The 23,994-nt window shown below is 41.1% G+C and overlaps 1 protein-coding gene across 5 annotated transcripts in view; it reads right to left on the reverse strand.

The window, feature by feature from the left end:
* TCERG1 (transcription elongation regulator 1) overlaps positions 1–13,896 on the reverse strand; it is a 65,044-nt gene extending 51,148 nt beyond the window's left edge. For all 5 annotated transcript variants that reach the window (XR_008665240.1, XM_055331263.1, XM_055331262.1 and 2 more), the window contains exons 1-4: positions 13,826–13,896; positions 6,245–6,470; positions 3,510–3,662; positions 2,275–2,668 (exon numbers count right to left, since the gene is read on the reverse strand). Coding sequence is in view for 4 of the 5 variants with exons in the window: in XM_055331263.1 (XP_055187238.1) it covers positions 2,275–2,668; positions 3,510–3,662; positions 6,245–6,470; positions 13,826–13,884 (832 nt within the window). In the remaining variant the exon portion in view is untranslated. The remainder of the gene's footprint in view (positions 1–2,274; positions 2,669–3,509; positions 3,663–6,244; positions 6,471–13,825) is intronic.
* Positions 13,897–23,994: the final 10,098 nt, after the last annotated feature.

Consider the following 23,994-nt stretch of genomic DNA (forward strand, 5'->3'; position numbering starts at 1 on the left):
TCACTCAACCCATTTCTCCTGTTGACACAGGATTTTCTAAATCTGATCGTGGCCATGAATCATGAGAGGAAAGACACAAAGGCAATGAAAGAATTCAATGGAAAACTGGGAAAATGGTAGCTAGGACTTAATGGTCACTGAACTCCTGCCAACTCCTCTTGCTAAAATAACTAATGAAACGCTAGGCCTCAAATATACTACTAATCCAGCTTCAGATATTAATTTAAAAAGACAAGTGACTACAACAGATGGAGAAATACTAAGACTGTAGTATGACAACACTTCAGGATACTGAATCAAGTGAAATAAAAACAGACATCAGGAATACTCAGAAAGAACATCAAAAGTGATGCCTAAAGGCAGTAAAAAGAACATGTTTCTGCTATTCTGTTCTTAGAATAAGGGCCTCCCAATCAGCGAAGGGCAGTACAAAAAATGACAAACCAGAGTTCTGAAAGGAATAGTTTATAGCAGCAAGACAGCTTTGGGCCAATTGATAGACCACCCTGATACAGAAACAGAATACACACAGGACAGTTGAAGTATTCTACTACCAACCTTCTTTAAAACAAAGTACTGCTCTTTCCCCTTCCTAAGAAGGAAGGTAACAAAGCATAAGCAACACAGCATCCACAGAGAACTGCAATGCTTTTATTAATCTCCTTCTGCCACTATCGCCACAGGTATGCCATAAAAACTGGCAGCTTCCTGCATTACCACACAGGTTTTGAGAAGCACGAGCCTACAAGAAGGGAAAGCCCCTCAGCCAGCTAGCTCCTGTCCGTTATACTTCCATGGCGGAATTCACCTTAGCTAAACGAGAAAATAACTCGTAAAGCATTATTTACATCTTCCTACTAAGCGCATTTTCCCCCAAACTTCTAAAATATATCAAGTACAGCCGTTAAAATATATCACTACAGTCTACATCAGGTGTACCTGACTTCTGCAGTTACTCCTTGTTATCAATCCAATTTGAATCTACTACTATTAAATCTCTCTCACTTCTTTCTTACAGGGTAAAAGACACTAATAATTCCCAAGTCCCTGAAACTACGGGACTTTTCTTATTCTCATCTATTATCCAGGTAGCAAAATAATCCAACTTCTAATTATCTATAGGGTTAACTATGTATTTTCATGCCTGTATCATAACAAATAATCTAATTGGTAAAATCATTCTTTCATTATTTTTGGGCTCAATCTCATCCTAAAATTAAGTAGCACCATATATATAAAAACACAAATAAAAAACCTCCCGGAACTAGTAGTGTAAATATAAACAACATCCTTTTAAGCAAATTAATTAATAATTCTTCTCTTTCCATTCCTAAAATCTGCTATTAATCCCCTCTCACCTTTTTCAGAAAGGTCTACCCCGGGGGGCCTCTGTGATGTGACACCTGAAAATTCTCTCACTTTTCTGACTGCTTCTATCTCTGCTCTTCATCCATCCACCTGTATCCTATTCTAAGACCTATTTACCTCTAAACGAGATTAATGAAAACTTCCTAGTAATTTTTCCTGATTTCAGTAACACCCTCACGGCAAAAACAAAGAACACCAGAAAAATGTTCCAGAACACTGCACTTACACAGGACCCCGGAACCTACCTCCTTCACCTATTTGTTCTTAAAACTCTTTGTAATCTAGTCTCACTCTAAATATGTTAACCGATATAACCACCCCCAACTCAGAAGAGTTTCTTAGCAATCCTATGAACTGTATTTGTTCTCATCTCCTGACCTTTGTTCATGCTGTCCTTCTACCTGAAAAATATCTTTACTTTGAAACCTACTCGAGTCCTACCACCCATCCTTCATGACCAACCTCAAAACCCAGTTTGTCCACCCATTTACTTGTCTCTCCCTATTCTTAACTTCCTACACCTTCTATTCTCACTGTATAACTGTGCACACTTCTAATTGTCCCACATATGTTATGCTTGCCTCAATTAAAAAAACTGGAAGGCCTGGAAGGCAGGAACAAAGACACTTATTTTACAAACCCCTCGGCACCCAGCTTTACTATTGGCCAAGATGAACAGCTACTTCTGCACTCCCCGGTTTAGCTCCATGAATGCCAAAAGGACAAATAGTTTCTTCTACTAATGTAAATTCCTGTTCCTTTTTTAACCCAAAAATCTTAATGTCAATGTGTATTTTAAATAAAATCAAAGATAACACCTGAAACACTAGGATCATTTTGCAATGCAGTCCCTACTTGTCCATTTCTCTAGCCCCTGAATGAAAATACATGCTGGCTGGTACTCACTTGATACTGTCTGCGAAACCGAAGAGGCAGTTGTTGTGGTAGAAGTGGTAGAGGATGGGGTGGATGATGATGTTGAAGTGGACACTGCAGGTGCTGGGCTACTGGTTGTAGGGGTGGAAGCTCCTACTGCTTGTGCTTGTACTTGCGCCTGCACCTGGGCCTGCACCTGGGCCTGCGCCTGAGCCTGTGCTTGTGCCTGAGCCTGGGCCTGAGCCTGGGCCTGGGCCTGGGCCTGCGCTTGAGCTTGTGCTTGTGCCTGCGCCTGCGCCTGCGCCTGGGCCTGAACCTGAGCCTGGGCTGCAAGCATAGGTGTCAGTTCTGACTGCTGAATAACCTTAACTCCATCTGGTTTGGTCCATGCAGATTCACGTGTCCGAGCATTATAATAATAAACCTGCAGAGGAAGCAAAATCGTTGGTATCCCAGAATCTGTCAACTATCATTAAAAAACACTAATGCAACTATATTGTCTTAAAAGGTATTAAAAAAAAAAAAAAACTTAGAAAAAAGAAGTACATGGAAACTAGCTGTTGGTTTATTATAATACTAAAGGTAATTTTTCCCTTTTCATCCCTTCCCCTAATGTCCTATGAGCACACTGTCTTGAACATTAAAAGGAAACCAAAGTTGTATTTTGTGTACAAAGTTAACACAGCAGGCCTCAGACCGCTCTCCATAGAAAGCCCTGTTTGCAAAGCTGACCCGTGACTGGCATTTGGACACCAGAATTCTAAGAGGGCTCCCACCATTCCCTGAAAATCCCGTACTCATTGGCTCAGGCGAGCTTCAGTGGTAGATAACACTTCACAGGTACCGTCACAATTCCATGCTGAAGGAATTAAACATGTTCTATGTTCTATTTGATTCCACTGAGGGGACTCTTGGAAGCTTGTGCCTGGTTTCCTCCAGTCTTTGCCCCATACACCTTTCTTTCTTTGCTGGTTTTGCTTCGGATCCTTTCACTGTAATTAGTCTTAGCTGTAAGTACTACTATATGCGGAGTTCTGGGAGTTCTCCTAGCGAACACCAAACCTCATGACACTTTAAAATCCAAGCTTCCAGAATCATAAGTAAACATATGTGAGCATTCCAGGCAACCTTACGTCTGTGCAGAAGTCCAATCCGGTGAGCCTTTCTTGGCGTTCTAACCTATCCAGAGCTTATCTGGGACTTGTTTTAACAGTCACTGATTTCCATCTGCCAGGATAACCACCTAAATATATTTTATAATTTACCTTCCCATCTGGAGTTTTATTTTCAACCCATATCTCCTCAGTAGGAGGCAGTGCTGGAGTACCAGGAGCAGTCACAGGAGGCATTCCTGGTGGAAACATCATACCCGGCGGAGGAGGCATGGTTCCCATGGGCGGAGGCATAAAAGGTGGTCTCTGTTGATTAAGGAAAACAGTAATGGTCACTTGTATTTATCTTTCTTTTCCTTCAAATGACTAAATTCTACCCAATAGTAAAGTAGTATATAAGAGAGACTAGTTTTATAGTCCATTCAAATACATTCATCTAGGTTGTATAAGACAAGTTTCTCTTTAACAAAGATGACTACTCGCTGAGGGGGGCACTTGACGGGATGAGCACTGGGTGTTATTCTGTATGTTGGTAAATTGAACACCAATAAAAAATAAATTTATTATTTAAAAAAAATGACTACCTAAAACAGACTTAAAAAGAAATACATCAAAATACTAACAGGGTGGCACCCCGGGTGGCTCAGCGGTTTAGTGCCGCCTATGGCCCAGGGCGTGATCCCCAGGCCTGGGATCGAGTCCCACGTCCGTCTCTCTACATGCAGCCTGCTTCTCCCGTTGCCTGTGTCTCTGCCTCTCTCTCTCTGTTTCTCATGAATGAATGAATGAATGAATATTTTTTTAAAAAATACTAACAGGAGTCCTCACTGTGTTACAGCCTCATGGAGGAATCAATCTTGCTATATTCTTTATACTTTAACTGTATTATTTCATGACCCTGGGCAGTGGATTATTTTCAAAAGGAAAAAACTGATTTAGCATTTTGCTGAACACCAAGCACACCAATGCCTCCATACCTCATCTATGACAGGAACCAATCATAAGAGAAACATTATTTCATAAAATAACACAGTAAGAACTAAAAAAGAAAAATCAGCTATACCTAACCCTTTATTCTCTTTTCCTATAAAACAGTTAACTATAATAAGGTAGGAAAATATTCATCATTTCCTTTTTTTCCCAAATAATACTAATAATGTAGCTTAGAAACACAAACATCAGGAAGTTTAAAAGACAGTTAAATAGTTATCCATTTTACTTTTAGTGAAAATAAGAACTTAAATGGTATATATTACAATTTTTAACAAATTTCCTGGAGCCACTGCTGATCTAATCCTATCTCTGACAATTCCTTTACTGTCATTCTTTAACAATTGCTGACACAAGACCCCGAGTCAAACAATTTAACTGCAACTGCTATATCTTACTTAATAAAGCAGAAAAGTGGCCTGGTATTTTAAAAACAGATTCTGAACAGGAATTTAAAAGATGCCTCTATAATCTATAAGTAACATTAAAATTCAATTATCCAAAGTATCTTAAACTGTATAACGGGACAAACACTATGCTAATAATATGAAACTGCGTTTCCTTTTTCTAAAACGGTCTTTCCCATACTCCAGGTTTTTCTGGATTCAGTTTGGTCTTTCCAGCAACAGCACACAGACTTTCATTCTATGAAATAACCACCCTAAATACGTTTCATGCACCATTAGCTGGAAATCATTTGGATTTGAAGTAAAACCACTCTCTTATCCATCAAGACGAAGAAATGCATCACAACATTTGAAAATAACACATTACAACATCTGACTTATTTCCATTAGAGAGTTACATTAGTTCATTACATTTTATGGTTATTTCACAAGTAGATTTAACTCTTAAAGACACAAATTAGAATATATCCACCTATCATTACAAGTTATACCAGAGTCAGTAGGTCAAAAAGCTATTTCTTATTCTAATCTTCAAAGAAATATAAAACCATTTAATACTGGGGTGGGGGGGCATACAGGAACTATCCACTACTTGGAAGGCAATACAATTACTTAGCAAAATATTAAAACCTTGTGTCTCTTCCATAAATATAACCCTATCTAGACTGAATTAACTTCACTTAAATACTACATCGGTACCCTTTTCTATTTTTAGTAAGTTCAATCTTGATTACCTAAGCTAATGGAGGGCAGATGGCAGCACTATATTCGGTTTCAGAGGTGTGCTGGCTAGATAAACATGAAAACAGATACATACTCAAACAAAAAGAATACAATCTCAAAAGTAGACATTTGAGAGTTGATATCTTCATGACATCATTTTAGACAATAAATGAGTCTATGTAAACTAGAGAGAAATATAATGCCTCAGGTTAAAATACCAAAAAAGCATTTATTTAAAGAAATACCACAATAATTCTATTTCTAAAATTTTAAGATAACCCTTTTTTTCTCCTCAGGGAGAGAAAATCCAAGTATTGCACTTACGTATTTATTGTCACTTTCTAGATTCCCTCCTAGGCATTATTTCTAGGGGGAACTGCTCAGAAATATATATACATACATTTACACTTCTTGGCAATATGGATCAATGAAAATAAATTTTGCTCACTCTATATATTAAGACTTCAAATTTCATATCTCATAAAGACAGATTACTATATTCTCAAGAGACAAAGGCATGTAAGAACTACCCTGCTGAATCCTAGTTTTACATGTATGGTTTTTTTCCTATCAACATCTAAATTCCCATTCTGAATTTCTGTACTAATTATATTACCACTGCTTCTGGACAAAGATGCTAACATATGGATGTTCTCTTTAGCTCCCATTTTCCTATACAATGAAACTAAGAACTGGTTTTTAAGCAAAACTCATATATAATATCGATACTAACACTGACACAGAAACAGCAACCTCTACATTCTTTACCTGGAGGTGTGGAGGGCCCATAGGTGGAGGAATCCCTCCTGGAGGAGGCATTGGCGGCATATTAGGATCAAAAGGAGGGCGTCCAAAAGGGGGCCGAGGTGGTGGTGGAGGGCCTCGCATCATACCAAATGGTGGAGGAGGTCGCATAAGAGGTGGTGGGCCTCGCATCACTGCATTTGGTGGGGGAGCCGGGCCTCGGAACCTCAAGGCCTGCTGTTGAGCCATCCTGTGTGAGAAAGCAATGCATAAATTTTTCCTTCTCAAAATTATAAAATGTAGCTACTGATCTCTAATTAAAATCAAATTTAAAAGGCCCTTAAAAACAAGTGGAGGTGGGATCCCTGGGTGGCGCAGGGATCCCTGGGTAGCGCAGCGGTTTGGCGCCTGCCTTTGGCCCAGGGCGCGATCCTGGAGACCCGGGATCGAATCCCACGTCGGGCTCCCGGTGCAGGGAGCCTGCTTCTCTCTCTGCCTCTCTCTCTCTCCCTCTCTCTCTCTCTCTCTGTGTGTGACTATCATAAATAAATAAAAATTAAAAAAAAAAAAAAAAAGCAAGTGGAGGGGCAGCTCTAGTGGCGCAGCGGTTTAGCGCCACCTGCAACCCAGGGCGTGATCCTGGAGACCCTAGATCAAGTCCCACGTCAGGCTCTGCATGGAGCCTGCTTCTCCCTCTGCCTGTGTCTCTGCCTCTCATTCTCTCTGTGTTCCTATGAATAAATAAATAAAATCTTTAAAAAAAAAAAAAAAAAGCAAGTGGAGTTGTAAAGTCCTCATTTTGCAATCATCATGGTAAAAAGTACACTGGTAAGAATGATCAATGGTCACCAAATCTGGGAGGAACTTTGGATACGGATGATATTTGGATGGTCTTAAGACATCTCCCCACATGCTATTTACAGTTGCAGGGTAGGATGAAGAAACACTACATATTAAGGAAACTGGGCAACAACCTGACCAAATGATCAAAATTGCTATCTAAAATGGATAAATGGGTACCATGTGACTGAGAGGGATACAGTATCACCTATTACAGGCAAGAATGTATAACCTCAATCTAATAATGAGGAGATACTAGACAAACACAAACTGAGGAATGTTCCATTAAAAAGAAAGGAAGGAGGGGCACCAAGGTGGCACAGTTGGTTAAGTGTCCGACTCTTGATTTCAGCTCAGGTCATGATCTCAGGGTTGTGAGATCAACGTGCCCTGTGTTGGGCTCCATGCTCCACCGAGCGTCTGCTTTAGATTCTCTCCCTCTCTTTCTGCCCCTTCCACTCGTCCATGCGTGCACACTCTAAAATAAATAAATTTTAGAAGAAAAAAGGAAGGGGGGTATTTACAATTATCAAAGTTATACATAAGAGGAAGGCTGTGGAAATGTTCTAGATTTTAAAGGAAGCTAAAGAGAAAAAATTGCCATATAGGACGTATTGAATTACAAAGGATAACACTTGGGATATGGAGAATAAGTACTGTGTCAGTGTAAATTTATGAAGTTGGGGGATCCCTGGGTGGCTCAGCAGTTTGGTGCCTGCCTTCAGCCCAGGGCGTGATCCTGGAGTCAGAGGATTGAGTCCCGTGTCGGGCTCCTTGCATGGAGCCTGCTTCTCCCTCTCCCTATGTCTCTGGGTCTCTCATGAATAAATGAATAAAATTTTATAAAAAAAAAAAATTATGAAGTCGGATAACTGTGTTGTAGTTGAGAGTATCTCAATTCTTAGAAAATAGACACTTAAGTATTTAGGGGTAAAGGGCCATAGTATATGTATCTTACTTTCAAATGGTTCAGAGTAACAAAGAACATGCATACATGCAAATTATATAGCAGAAGAGATAAAATATTAACAATAGGTGATTACCTTCATTTTTGGAAATTCTTGAAATTACTTCCAAATACAAAGTACAGGAGATAGAGGTGGGCAGTGGCTTCAGAGATCACAAGTATTCTTTAACTAAATGAAAAGCCTTTTGCTACACTGCACCCCACTCCATCCTTCAAACTCTAGCTAAACACCTTGGTTTTCTCCATGGCACTTAAACAGATAGGTAGTAACATCTAAGGTGGTATTATCCACCTCTTCTTACAAGTGCTTTTTCAAAAAATTACTAACTCTGCTTACTCTATGTCAGGCAGTGCTCTAAGCTGTTTTTTAAGTGATTTAACCACCATAATAACCCTATGACGTAAGACACTAGAGTTGACCCTTGAACAACACAGGTTTTAACTGCACAGGTCCACTTACGAGCAAATGTTTTTCACTAAATTCAGTACGGTACTTATAGTCTCCTCCTTATGATTTTCTTTTCTCTAGCTAACTTTATTGTAAGAATACAGTATACAATACATATAACATACAAAACATGTGTTAATCAATTGCTTATGTTATGGATAAGGCTTCCAGACAAGAACAGGCTATTAATGGATGAGTTTTGGGGGGAGTCAAAAGTTCTGCTTGAATTTTCAAATTGCATGGGGGCTGGGGGTCAGCATTCCTATCACCCACATTGTTCAAAGCTCAACTAAATGATCAACTTCATTTTAAAGATGAGGACATTAAGACACAGAAAAGGTAAGTATCACTTGCCCAAGACCTCACAACTGGTTCAGCAGTAAAACTAGGATTTGAACACAGGCAAATGGTTCTTAAACACTACGCCCTGCTGTCTACGTAAGGCCCTTTAGAGCAGAAATTAGGTCTGTCCCGCTACCCTGTATATTCCTAGCACACAGGTCTGCACACGGTAGGTCTCAGTATGTGTGCAATCAACCGATGAATACCTAGGTGATATCCTACACAAGCTACCTTACAAGTAGCTTATGCAGAATATTCTAAAAACTATTTTTAAGGTAATTCGCCTTATTCTTCTCAGTAGCTACTCTCTCTCCTTTATACATGAAATTTACATTTCTGTGCTCACAAGATTACTAGTTACATTCCTTATGTATATTTGAAAATAATAATTTTTATACTCTCCTCACCAAGCTCTTCCAACTTTTCTGCATTTTTCAACTTTCTGCTTAAGATTATCCTTTGAACTTTCTAAATTTTCCACACTGTAGGTCAACTGTCACAAAAAATATCCTAAGAATCAATATGCCTTCCATGAGAACACCAGGACTATAAATAAACACATCCAAGAATTATTATACCAGGTGTATTTAACCAAAATTGCAAATGATTGTACACTCAAGGTTACAAAGTATGAGGTAAAAATAGTGACTACAAAAAGCAGCAATGATTGTATCAGAATGATTAGTCTTCTTCAAACCACAGGCACCCCCCCAAAGACAGCCATTGTTACTGAAGAAAATCTTAACCTTTGGGCAGAAAAATATTAAAAGCCAAGGAAAGATACTCTGTTTCAGCACTGAGTTAAAAATGCACCTTAATCTTCTGATTTCCTTTGAGTCTGCCTCTCCCTTTTTGAAAAATTTACAGTAATTCTTTCTTTAGAATTTCACTTCCTAGTTAACAGCTTGAAGTTAAGCGTTTAGGCTCTAGAATCACAGAAAAGTCAAATCAGGGCTCTGCTTCTTGTTGTGACGCTGGTTACATAATTTCTGAGCTTGAGTATACTCAGATGTAAATTAGCAGGGGAAGAGAAATAAAACCTATCTCCTATCTCTCTGTTCAATGAGATAATCCCTGTGAAACATTTAGGATAGTATCCGGTACACTACTTTCGTTCCCCTATAAAACCTAGCACAGCGCACTACTTGAAAAGACACTTCACTGGCAATTTGACTAAACAACTTAGCTATCAAGTCTGCCACTAAAAATGGTGACAAGATTCACAGAATTTCCCCCATCAACAGCCTAAAGTTGGCATCTTCTGATTCAGATCTGTATGACACACGTGCAGAGCTCTTTATACCAGTTTCATCCCAACAACCTTACTAGAAACTGCGAGGAAAACGAGCTAGTAAAGTATTTGGAGCGACACCTAGCAGTTAAGTCTTCACTAAGTATTAGCTAGTATTACTGTGGCTATGACATTAGTATATAGGAAGATGAGTAGATGTTAAACGGTATTAATATTAGAACGTTAGCTACACTATAGTGTTAGCTATATTGCCATAGCTATATTATATATTGCCATAGCTATATAATAGCTATATTACTATAATTACTATTATCAGACTCCCTGTAACTGACCCCTCTGTAACCTGACCTCTCTATAGACTCCAGTCTTCTTTTTTGATCAAATACTTGAACAGTTCATTACCTTGAAGCCTCTGCCTGGCATGCTTTTCCCCAGATGTTTACATAACTGGCTCATTACTCAGTCTCAGTTCAAACGTTACCTCAAACTCTTTTCCCATCCCAAACCTCTCCCAATCCCTCTGGCTCATTACTCAATGTGAATTTTCAATTATGATAAATGCAATGGAGAAATTCCTCACTTGTTTACTTCTGTATTATCTCTACCCACTAGTATATAATTTCCTCTTAGTGTACTGCTGCAACCCAGTGCCCAGGATGATACTTGTTCAAGCATTACTCCTTTAATGAGAGTGAAAACTGGATACTTCTTATATACTAGGCAAGTTATATGGACAGTATTTATACGAACTCTTTTATCCTCAGACAAGCAGTAAGGTTAAGTTTGGCACCACTGAAACTACGACACAAAAAAATAACTTGTTTAAAGCAGCTAGCCAGGGATAGCACCAGTGTACTCTTATGCACACTGTACAGTTGAGGAAATTGAGATTGCAAGTACCTTGTTGTAAGATGTAAAGCATTAATAGGTAAACAAAGCCCTCAGATAAAGGATCTACAGAAACAGGACTCTACAGAAGTTTTGTTAATGGTCCTCAAACGTGAAGGGATAGGTGGCATTTGAATCTCTGAATAAATTCTATCTACTGTGGGTTACTGGCATCCCTACCACTTTCAATCCTTTTGGAAAACAGAAGGCTTCTTATATGAATAAAAAAATAACTTTTTTTCCGCAAAAGAACAAATGTATTTCCCTACAAATATTCTATCCAGATATGCAACGCCCTCTGTAGTGAAGACAACACTGCAAGTACTTTAATAGAAGGGGCAAAAATAGAGAGGTGCTACTGGTATATGGGAATCAAATTAAGTGGTAGGGCTGTAAAGAGACCTAGACCCTGCCAATTACTCGGTGACCCTGCGAAAGGCTCTTCACACTTGCAGGCTGATCATCTGATGAGATTAGTTTTAATTTAGAATTTAGATCAGTCTTAAGTAGCATGGAAGCTCCTTGAGGACAAAAGGTTTCTAGTCTGGTTCAAGAGACTCTAATGCCAGCAGGTACCTAGGTCAATGACTGTCACAGAGCACACACAAAATATAGGTCCAATAAGGAAACCATCTCCAAATTTCCTATATTCATTTATTTACCATACATCCATTGAATACCTTATTTGCCAGGCACTACTACAGACAGAACATGATATACATTAAGGATACAAATACAAAAACTAAGGCTCAATTTCTACCATCAAAGAAGCCACAAAAATAGATAATCTCTTAAACCATGAGAAACGCTAAAATAAATTATTTTATTTACATGAAATAGTTTTTACAATATGCTCTGGAAGCAACTTCCAACCCAAGAGGCCAAGGTATAAAATATACGCAAGAGGACACCTAATTTAAAACCCTATTCAAATCAGTTTTACAACAATATCTAGGCTACTATTAATAAAGTCTAAAAGGGGGCAGCCCCAGTGGCGCAGCGGTTTGGCGCCGCCTGCAGCCTGGGGTGTAATACTGGAGACCCGGGATCGAGTCCCACGCCGGGCTCCCTGCATGGAGCCTGCTTCTCCCTCTGTGTCTCTGCCTCTCTCTGTGTGTGTCTATGAATAAATAAATAAAATCTTAAAAAAAAAAAAAAAAAAAGTCTAAAAGGCTACTCATTGTGAAGCTCTAAAATGCAAAGTAATGTTCCCAATATGACTAGCTAAGTAACTATTCTCTTGAGAGCACAATCAGGAATAAACGTTCCATCACTAATACTGAACCACCCTGACAATGCACTTTGATCACTCATTACTAAAGTGTACCTAAGGGGGGGTGGGGAGGGGCCACTGGATGGCTCAGCGGTGGTGGAGCGTCAGCCTTTGGCTCAGGTCGTGCGTGATCCCTCAGGTCTTGGGATGGAGTCCTGCATCAGGCTCCACACAGGGAGCCTGTTTCTCCTTCCACCTGTCTCTCTGCCTCTCATGAATAAATAAATTAAATCTTTAAAAAAATAAAGTGTGCATATGGGGTTTAAAGGATTTGAAATTCATCTCTGAAAGAAAACAAGATTTTATTCCTGTCAAACAAGGATTTTTGTGTGTGACAATTCATAATTTAGAAGATTTTTTTCTCCTGAAAACTTGAGTAACAATACCCATTTCTTTACACAATTTCATCTTGAGCTCCAGACAATGCTAAAGAGTCCTCATAACCTACACTGCTCTTTTTCATTTCCAAACGCTGACAATGGCACAATTCAGAATGAGAGCTGAACATCTGAAATGACATTTTCCCCCATGCAAGGGGGCTTAAAAAAAAAAAAAATGTACCGAACATACATAAAGCTCCGTCCCTCTGGTCCTCAAAAATCGCTGACTAAAGAATTTTACTTTATCAAGACACTTTACGGAACCACATCTTAATTGCAAATTCCATAGGCACTGAGACACCAGAGGAAGAAAGGTCACTGCACTCTTCAGGGCAATGGCGTAAGCAAAAGTATGGAAGAGCGATCCAGACTGCGAGCCCGCCCGCCTGGGTTCGAGCCACTTCCTGGAGCCACGATTCCACCTACGCGGCCTCGTCCCACTTCCTCGACCTCTGCGAGGTTCAGTTTCCTCACCTGTAAGATGGGCAAGTAACTTAACTGCAGAGGACTCTGGCCTGTGGCCTGCAGAATGACAATAGCAACTACTCCAAAGGCACAGAGAAGCAGCACGTAACAAACGGCCGCGGCTACCGCTGTGGTTCCTACCGCCGCCCGGAGAAGCACAGCGGGGGGGAAAGGAAGGAAACACACAGGAAGTTCAGAAAAGCAAGCGACGTGGGGGACGAAGGTTCAGGGCAGACGCGGAGACCCCCGCGGGCCGCGGAGGGCGTGGGCAAGGCTGGGCCAGGAGGGGCCGGGGGGTCCCGGGAGCTGAGCGCGGGGTGAGGGGGGCCGAGGGGGGACGCCCGGCCCGCCGCGGTGCGGAGCCCGGAGGGAGGCTGAGGGAGGCTGAGGGGGGCTGAGGACGGCTGACGGGGGCTGACCCGCGCCGAGGCGGAGGCGGCACGCGGCTGAGGCGGCGCCGCGAGGCGGGAACGCCGGGCCCCGCCCGCAGGCCGCAGCCCGCGAGGGGCGCCGCGGCCCCGCGGAAGCGTCGGGCAGCGCCGGCCCAAGGCGCCGGAGGCCGCGGCCCAGCCCCGGCCCGGCTCTCTCATTCAAGCCACCTTCCCCTTCCCCCTTCGCCAGCCCCATGCGGTCCTGGCCCCGAGCCGCCGCGGCTCCTCCGCCCACCCCCCCACCGCGGACCTCCGCGCCGCAGGCGGAGCCCCTGGGACTCCCCCGTGCTGAAATGTAAGAGGGGGCAGCGCCCCTTACCTGAGCTCCCCCGGGTTGAATCGCTCACCGTCCCCCCCGTCCCCGCCACGCTCCGCCATTACAGAGGGCCGCGTTCATCCACCCGCCGACTGAGCGTCCCCTATTGGCCGGACGCGTCGTCAATCCCGTGCGAGCGAGGCGGAGAGCGCAGAGATCCGCGAGCTGATTGGTGCAGCTTTCCATCAATCCTCGGGCTGAGGGCGGTACCCGCCTTACGATTGGCGGACGGGCCCGCCGACTTTGAAAGCGGTATCGAGACAGCCAGGTGATTGGTCACTCGGAGGCTTTATGGGAAATGAGACGGGCGCGACGAGGAACCGCCGGCGCCCTCTCGCGGCAAGCAGGACGGGGTCCTCCCGCGGACCGCCGGGCTGCGGTAGCCACGTGTCTGCCGGCTTCCAGGAAAGCCAGCTATGAAGCCATGTTGGCCCCCTCCTAGCAATACTGGCCCCGCGGATCCGTGGCGAGAGCCAATCAAAACCCGACCCGGGCCGCGCCCACACCAATCACGGCGCGGCTGTGGCAAGAGGCGTCTCCCGGCTTTTCCGAGTCGGGCGCTGAGGCCCGCGCGGTCGGCGCTAGACGGCGAGCTCGGAAGCGCGTCCTCGCGAGCGGCACGGCCGGCGGGCGGGGTCAGCAGGTCGCGGCGACCGCAAGCCTCTGCTCGCTTTGCACCCTACAGAGCATCCGCCCTTCAACCTCGAGGGACGCTTGTCCGAAATCCGCGCACCCTGATTCCCAGAGGCAATTCTGTTCATTCCTCTTTTTGTTAAAGGTGGGGAAAACCTGAAAGATGAATCTTTAGGCCCGGGTTTCGTAGGCGTAAGGCAGATGAACCCTAACCAAAGAGTTTCAAACCCATCAAAATATTTAAATGATAACAGATCTTTTTTTTTTTTTTTTTTAAATAATGGATCCTTTTTACTCAGACCTAACCGCATGCAGCAGGCACGGTCCTAGGGACTTGACACGCTCCCCGACGTCTGCGAACGCAGGCAGGCGGGAACCGGGAAGAGCCACAGCCGCTGAGTGAAACGGAGGTGCAGACAAGTCGCGAAACTTCGCAGAACTAGTAAGTGGCAGAGCGTGACCTTAGACCCAAAGCAGTGTGGCCGCAAAGCCCCGTCCTTAAGGACCGTATCCAAGAAAAATGGAAAACGTGACACGCACACAAAAACATGTGCTAAGTGTTTATAGCAGCATTATCCATAATAGCCAAAAAGTGAAGTCACCCAAATGTCCAATCAAGTAATGAGTGGATTTAAAAAGAAAAAAAAGTGCTCTATCCATACAAAGGAATATTAGTCATGGAAAGGAAGTACTGATACATGCTACAACGTAGATGAACCATGAAAACATTTTGCTAAGTGGGGGGAAAAAAGAAAAGAAAAACAGAAAAAGCTACATATTGTATGATTCCCTTTATATTAACTGCCTGGGATAGACAAATCCAAACAGACAAAGTAGATTAGTGGCTTCCAGGGGGTGAAGGGAGTGACTGCCAATTGGTATGGGATTACTTTTTGGATGATGAATATGTTCTGGAATTAGATAGTGATGATGAGTATTGCACAATTTGGTAATATACTAAAATGCGTTGAACTGTAGAGGGTTTTTTTTTAAAGATTTTTATTTATTTATTTATTCATGACAGACAGAGAGGCAGAGACACAGGCAGAGGGAGAAGCAGGCTCCCTGCAGGAAGCCCGATGTAGGACTCCATCCAGGTCTCCGGGATCATCATGCCCTGGGCCGAAGGCGGCACTAAACTGCTGAGCCACCCAGGCTGCCCTGAACTGTACAGTTTTAAGGATAAAGTTTATTTTATGTGAATTACATTGCAGTAAACACTTGCTATACTGAACCCCACTAAAATATTCAAAATCAATTGTGATAAAGTGTAATCAGGGCTGAACAGAGTTTTGAGGTGATCAGTTGGTGAAAGAAAGAATGGTTTAAATTTCACTACAGGGGGATCCCTGGGTGGCTCAGCGGTTTAGCACCTGCCTTTGGCCCAGGGCGCGATCCTGGAGTCCTGGGATTGAGTCCCATGTCGGGCTCCCAGCATGGAGCCTGCTTCTCCCTCTGCCTGTGTCTCTGGCGTGCTCGCTCTCTCTCTCTCTCTCTGTCTTATCATGAATAAATAAATAAATAAATCTTTAAAAATAAATAAACTTCACTACATATGTGACATTCAAACAAACTGGAGTCTAAGAGTGAGAGGTTAGGTCTCTCTTTTTTTTTTTTTTTTAATTTACTTATGATAGTCACACAGAAAGAGAGAGAGAGGCAGAGACACAGGCAGAGGGAGAAGCAGGCTCCATGCACCGGGAGCCCGATGTGGGATTCGATCCCGGGTCTCCAGGATCGCGCCCTGGGCCAAAGGCAGGCGCCAAACCGCTGCGCCACCCAGGGATCCCTCATTTCATTTTTTCATTGCCACAACTTATTCACATAAACTTGAGCTTGAAATTCAGTTATTTTGCACTCAATAGTTACAAAAATCATACTGCAAATATCTGATCTTTGCAGACCAAATGCACATTTCAATATTCAAAGCTTGATGAGCCAGGATACTAAAACTGTGCCTATCTACACAGAACAGAAAAACAGATACCACCTTTGCCCAATTGGCAGCAATTGAATTATGGACCCTAAAACTTACTATATCAAAATGAGGTAAAGAGACGGTGTTTGTTTAAGACTAATTAGTATCAAGGCTTTAAGTTTTAGCTATGAAGCTAAAACTTCTTTAGAAGTGATCTTGAAAAATGGTTCCAATGCAGAATCAGGCTTTTCTTTTTAATAACTACCATTTTTAAGCACCATCTTAAACCTATGGTGGGTACTTTGCATGCACTGTCTTTAATCTCCTCAACAGCCCTGCAAGGCAGAGCTTCTGTCACCATTTTACATATGGAAAAACTGAGGGAGCACATAACTGGCTCGAAGTGACATGCACACAGCTAATAAGAAGTGAAGCGAGGATTCAAGCACAGATTTATGTTACACCAAAACCAATTGGGTACTTCTATATCCCACATCTCACCCAAACCACAAAGATAGCATAGCTAATATATCATTTCTTCCTCTTTCCTCTAGACTGAAATACTTTGAAAGGACTCTATTTTCTTCACTGAATCCCCAAGTCCTAGTAGAGTGTTCATTTACCTATAAAGCAATACTATCCACTGTGCTGTGCAGCTATATTGTTCCTTCCTGGAAATACTTGTCTTTGAAACACTGAAAGAGAAGTCAGAAATGGAGATACACTTGCTGACTACCTAAGAGGCCAGATGGACAGCAGTTGCTAACAGGTTTTTGAGTAAATGAGAACAGGGTTCTCATACTGGCTCTACTGACTACTGGCTGTGTAATCCTGGGCAAATTACTTGACTTCCCACGGCTTCAGCTTCTTTATGTGAAAAAGAAATAGTTGCTGTGAGGTTTTATAAATAACCATTTGCCATGGCCTAGGCAACAATTGACAAGCCTCAATAAAATTTGTTAACCGAGTTGCTCTAGGGCATTTTGCTAGCTAATGCTTCACCGAAATGTTTAAGATCAAGACAGTCTTCAGCTTTGTCACCCGTACATGTGAAAACATTGAGCTCTCAGCCAAGATACTAGAACAATATTAGTCTCTGAATAGTAAACATCACACTAAATCAACATAAGGATCAGAGCAGAAAATCATCATAGCAGCTTACTTGTGCCTTTTTTCACTCAGGTAACTCCTTATCTGTATGTTATCTATTTCTGGGTAGAACACATTGCCCCACAATTTAACAGCTTAAGGCAACAAAATTTATTATTTCACAAGTTTCCTTGGGTCAGGAGTCCAGGCGCAGCCCCTGGCTCTAAGTCTCTTGTCAGATGGCAGTCAGGCTGGCAGCCAAGATGGAAGACTCACCTGAAGTTTAACGATCTGCTTCTAAACGCTCTCATCTGGTTGTTGGCATGTGTTACTTCCTTGCAGGTTCTTAACAACTGAGGATACACCCATGGGTCTTTCCATGGGGCTGATGACAATGTGGCAGTTTGCCTCTCCTAGCATAAGCAATCTAAGAAAGAGAGAAGGAAAGGGAGAGAGAAAGAGAAATGGAAAGAGGGAAGGAGGGGGAGAGAGAGAAAAAGAGAATGCCCAAAACAGAAGCCACAGACTTTAGTAGCCCAATGTTGGCAGTGAAATTTCATCACTTCTACACATATCCTGTTCATCAGAACCAGGTCAGTAAGTCAGTCCAGCTCACACTCAAGGGGAGATTACCCAAGAGTTGAAAACCAGTAGGCAGGGATCGCTGGGGGCCATCTTATCTGCCATACTATCTTTTTCAGGTCTTGACATCCACTTTACTTCCTCCAGAAAGCATTCTTCAGAGAGAAAATCTGACCTCCTGCTATGCCCATCTAGGTAATATCCTCTATTATATTCTTTTCCTATAGCACCCTTCATGTCTTTTAACATTCCAACCACTTGTTACTACATATTGTAACATGGAGCATTATGTAGATGACATTTTGCATATATTGTCTTATTTCTTTTCCTGTCAACTTTTTTTATTTTAATTCTGTAGTATTTTAAAGTAAATTATGAATATTGTAACCTTCCACCACTAAGTACATCAGTATATATCTCTTAAAAAAAAAAAAAAGACCCACAGTTTTCTGCATATCAAAAGTAACATTTTCGCACCTAACAAAATTAACAGTGATACCAGGTACATAGTCACATTCCCCAACTGTCTCTGAGATGTCATTTTCAGCTGATTTGTCCAAATTAAGATCCAACTCAGAACCATTCGATGCATCTGGTTGCTATGTTGCTTAAGTCGCTTTTGATCTAGAAGAGTTCCTTTTATCAGGATGCTGACTTGCTGAAGATACCAGGCCAGTTCCACCTGCTGGATTTCTCTGATTCCTCCTTTTAACCCTGGTATTTCTGTAAGCTGGAAATTAGATGTGAAGACTTGGTTAGATATAAACTGAACGTTTTTATGAAGAAAATTTCATAAGTAGTGTTGTTTATTTCAGTTATAACACACCAAGAAGTCCACGCATATCTGATTATCCCACCCTTGATAATGCTGAGATTGACACTGGATTACAGTAATGACAGTTACATCCTTCCATTGTAATTAGAATACTATCTGCACTATTAATAGTTACATATGGACTGTAGTTAGAAACCAGGGCTATTTCTGATAAAATTGGATGAATGGTCACCCTATCTATCAACTGTTAACTTAAATGGTTTAGTGGTGTTTAGTGGTTTTGTCTTTTCCTAAATCAATGTTCTCCTCAGGGGGTGGCAAAATAAGAAGTTTCTAATTATGTTACCTTCTACATTTACCAGCTAACAATTCTGTAAATTGGAGATTTCCTTGAACAACAGCAGCTATTTAGTAACTATAAAATACGGTGGGATCCCTGGGTGGCGCAGCGGTTTAGCGCCTGCCTTTGGCCCAGGGCGCGATCCTGGAGACCCGGGATCGAATCCCACGTCGGGCTCCCGGTGCATGGAGCCTGCTTCTCCACTGCCTGTGTCTCTGCCTCTCTCTCTGTCTCTCTGTGACTATCGTAAATAAAAATATATATATATATTATATTTTAAAAAGTGGATAAATGCTTAATTCTTTCCCTTCATTTATGAACTCTCAAAATAAAAAGGTGATTTGATAGCCATCCCAACTAGAGACAAATTTGTTTTTTTCTGACTCCTTTCTTTAAGCTTTAGCATGGACTCATGGGTTTTCAATAGATTCAATCCATTTCAATTAACTAAAATCAATCATCATTCTTGATGCTCAAATTTCCATGAATTATCCATTTGTTCTTCACAAGGATCTTCTAAGTAAGTTATCATTACTATCCCTTTTTACATATCAAGAAACTGGGACAAAGAGAAGTTAAGTAACTAACAAGTGAAGTAGCTAAAGTGGCTCAGATTGTCACTTCAATGTCCAATTGAATGTAGTCTCCAAGAGAGTAGGGACTGAATCCATGTTTTTTTCAACTTGTTTCTCTTGAATGTAGCTCACTGCCAGTCAATAAATAAGTTAACAAGCAAATTCACGAATTGTTTATCATCTCTAGTTGACAACAAAAAGCATTCTAATACCTACTGAAGACTTTCAGATTAAATAATGTAATACCTGTGATTAGGTTCAAAATAAACGAGTAGGGAGCTGCAAGTCAGGGGAGAGGATTACAGATGAAACAAGGCTCACTGCATGTTGAGAATTGCTGAAGGTGGGTCATAGGTAGATGAGAGTTTATGATACTATTCTCTCTATTCTTTAGTATTTGAAATTTTCCATTAACAAAGAAAATATTCTAAGCCTTTGAGACGTTGCAATGTAGGGAACTACATAAAACTGTTTAAACTGATACAAATGTAACCTGTTAATGTATCTGCCTACATTTCCAGTCTATAGTCTGACAAAAAATAAGAAAGGAAAGTAAACAGGGCACCTGGGTGTGCCAGTGGGCTAAGCATCGGACTCTTGATTTCAGTTCAGGTCATGGTCTCAGGATCCTGAGATGGAGCCCCGTATGCGGAATCTGCCCTCAGCAGGGAATCTGCTTCAGATTCTCTCTCTCCCTCTCCCTCTATCTCTCCCTCTGCTCACAACCTTGCTCGCTCTCTCAAATAAATAAGTCTTTAAAAACAGAAAGAAAGTAAAGTGAACTGATGATACCAGCTATCCCAACACAAGCTAAATTAGGTAAAGAGTAAGGTAGTCGTACCTTATAGTCATAGATGGTAACTACATTCAACATAGTGAGCATTGCATAACCTATAAAGCTGTCAAATCACTATATTGTGCACCTGAAACTAGTGTAACATTATATGTCAGCTATACTTAAATTGTAAATTAAAAAATTTTTAAAGAGAGCATCCTATAAAATGGATTAAGATAACAGAAATCTCATGTTTGACTTTTTTGTTGGAAAGCTGACAACAATGGTATATGTACTATTGTTTAAATGCCAAATTTTAGAGAAAATCTGATCACTACAAAGGAAAGGGGGAAAGAAACCTGTGAATCTCTCTTCTAGAAGAAAAGAGATTCTCAAGACAAGGACTTATCCCTGGTGACCAAGGTCAGAAGACAGATAAAAAGATACCAGGTCACAAAACACCCTGGGTTACAAACAGATATCCATTAAAAAATATTGTTTCTAACAAATGTAGAAAGATTGAAGAAAACAAAAGAATACTACAGTAATTATTCTCTAGGCAAGTTCTTCTGATGCATGCTAAAATTAGTGGATGAAACTATAAAGAGAAACAGGATATTTGGCAGAGGCTCAAAATATCTCCACCCAAAAGTTATAAAATACTGTGATGGTTTTAAGATACATCAATGAATTCTTTGATATTCCTCCCTCCAAAAGATGGAGCTCATGTCCCCTTCCTTGAGTGTAGGTTGACATTAGTGACTTACTCTACCTAATATTGTTTACACTTAACGGTGGAGAAATCTGGCACACACCATCTCAACCAAGTGCTGCAGGATAATATCTTCAGTGACAGCATGCACTTCTGATACCATGTGATAAGAAGGGCTCTTGACTTCTGTGTCATTCTTCCCTGAGATCCATAACAGCAGTCTAAACCCAAGGAAACATCAAACATACAAATTGAGGGACATTCTACAAAATACCTGATCAATACTCTTCAAAGATGTGTAAGTCATCAAAGAAAGGTAAGGACTGAGAAACTGTCACCAATTTAAGGCAACAAAGGAAATGTGACAACTAAATGAAACATGGTATCTTGGATTGCATCCCAGAATAGGAAAAGGACACTAGTGAAAAAAACTGATGAACTCTCAATAAAGCTTGTAGTTCACTTAGTATTGTACCTCTTAGTTTTGATAAATGTACTATGGTTATGTACTCTGTTAACATTAGGGGAAACTAGATGCAGAGTATCTCTGCTAACTTTGTGTCTCCTGCATAAATCCGGAATTATTTCAAAATAAAAAATTTTTCAAAATATATCATCAGCTTGCAGAAAGCTAGTTTTCAATGATGCCAACTAAGTGCAGAGGATAAAAACCACAGTCATTTTGTGATGTATACCTTAGTTCGTCCATGAAATGAGAGGATGGGACAAGATGCTTACCAATGATAAGGGCAAGCAGTGCAAAATGTCCCTAGAAAAAAGCTTCAGTTACATGAGTGCCAAGTGACCTCCAAAGGTACCCTTGACCTTGGGAAATACTTGTGGTTAAGGATTGTACTCCTAGCTTTACAGTCTCCCAAGTAGATTTTGTTGGCAAAATAAGACCAAAACCGAAGTCAGTAACACTCACTTTAAACTGAGCACAGAGGGATCCCTGGGTGGCGCAGCGGTTTGGCGCCTGCCTTTGGCCCAGGGCGCGATCCTGGAGACCCGGGATCGAATCCCACGTCGGGCTCCCGGTGCATGGAGCCTGCTTCTCCCTCTCCCTGTGTCCCTGCCTCTCTCTCTCTCTCTCTCTCTGTGTGACTATCATAAATAAATAAAAAATTAAAAAAATATATATTAAAAAAAAATAAACTGAGCACAGAAAGATCCAATCTCCATAAACCAGAATGCCAGTTTATTTATGGAGAATTACAATAGTCAGGTGAGCAAGATGTCCCTGTCCTCTCCATGGGCAAACTTAACAAAGCTAGCAAAATTACCAGAAAACAGCTCAATGAGACTGGAAGCAGAACAAGGGCAGTAAGTTATTTTATTTGAATTTTTAATAACATTGGGTCATGAAAGCTTGATAATTCACTGTTCCAAATAGAGATATATACCCTCCATTTAGACCATCTGTGTCTGCCCTTGCATTGGGGAACTCTTTGCCCTACACAAGAACCTCTTCTTCCCATGTATATCTAACCTTACTTCCCTAACAAGAAGGACATTTTAAAGAGTTGTGTTCTTTTCTATTCTGCTCTATAGAAAACAAATAGAAAGGAAGTCATTTTTACCATCAGCATCATTGGTTGATTCAGTCAACAGACAACAAATGGTTGATGAGCTCGTGAATTTGTAGACTCTTAAGATAATTCCATGGACCACGTGGGATCTGTGAGCCACAGAGTAGAGTATACTGCTTCAAGACAACCATGTCTGTTTTATTTCCACAATTTTTCCCTAGTAGGATTCCATGTGATTACTTAGGCCTCCACTTACTAAATGATAATCACATTCCCTAAGATTACCCTAATTTGGATTTGCTTTGGAATAGTCACCCACTTATGTGCAAGTTTTTGATTCTTTAACACAGATGACTAGATCTAAGTCCACTGTATATGCATTTTACTAGTTTAACTCAGTATTTTGGACTTGTCCCAAAATATTCAATGACACATTTGTAATAACTTGGTTATTAACACAAACAGTTCATCAAATCCATTGTGTAAAGTAAACAGCATTTCTTTTACTGGATTAGTGGGAGGGAGCCTTCCTCTTCCTTTTATTAACAATAATCTTGTCTTATGGCTCATTCCAGCTCCAAAATCATACTATTAAATTTTTTTTGTTTCTCAAAATTAAAATGACATTATCTCAGGAATCCTCATTGAAAGATAATATTTAAGACTCTTATATTACAATTGCTTTGCATACTACCTGTCATTTACAATTTCTCCAACTGTAATTTTGAGAAGTTACAAAAGAACTTTATTGGAGAGCTGAAAGCAATCTCTGACATAATCTGGCCGAACATTCTTTGTCTCCAGATAAGGAAACTTTCTCTTGGTCACATATCCAGTTAGTGGCAGAGACAGGACTAGAACCCAGGTCTCCGTGATCTTGTATTCCTTAGTGAAATCTGACTGAACGCTCTCTTTCTTAAAATCTATGAAACTCAATGTCTGCAGTATGTCATTATGCATCCCACCGGTCTTGGGACAGAGTGAGGTAATAACTTTATTGCTAACATAATAACTCATTGTTTTAGAAGTTACTTGAACTCTTCTCCATTACACAAAATGTATCAGACCAAGTGTTCTAATTTTGGATTCAGAAGATAATTAACTTGTCCATCTGGCAAATCCATTCATGTGTCCATTGAGCAAATATTTAATGGATGCTCATTTTGTGTGAGAAATTATCTTAGTTACTAAAGGTGCAAGAGGCATTGTCCATGGAGTACACAGTCTAGAAGAGGGGGTAGATT

The sequence above is a fragment of the Nyctereutes procyonoides genome, unplaced genomic scaffold (genome assembly GCF_905146905.1).
Source record: "Nyctereutes procyonoides isolate TBG_1078 unplaced genomic scaffold, NYPRO_anot_genome, whole genome shotgun sequence".
In the NCBI taxonomy this organism is placed as follows: domain Eukaryota; kingdom Metazoa; phylum Chordata; class Mammalia; order Carnivora; family Canidae; genus Nyctereutes; species Nyctereutes procyonoides.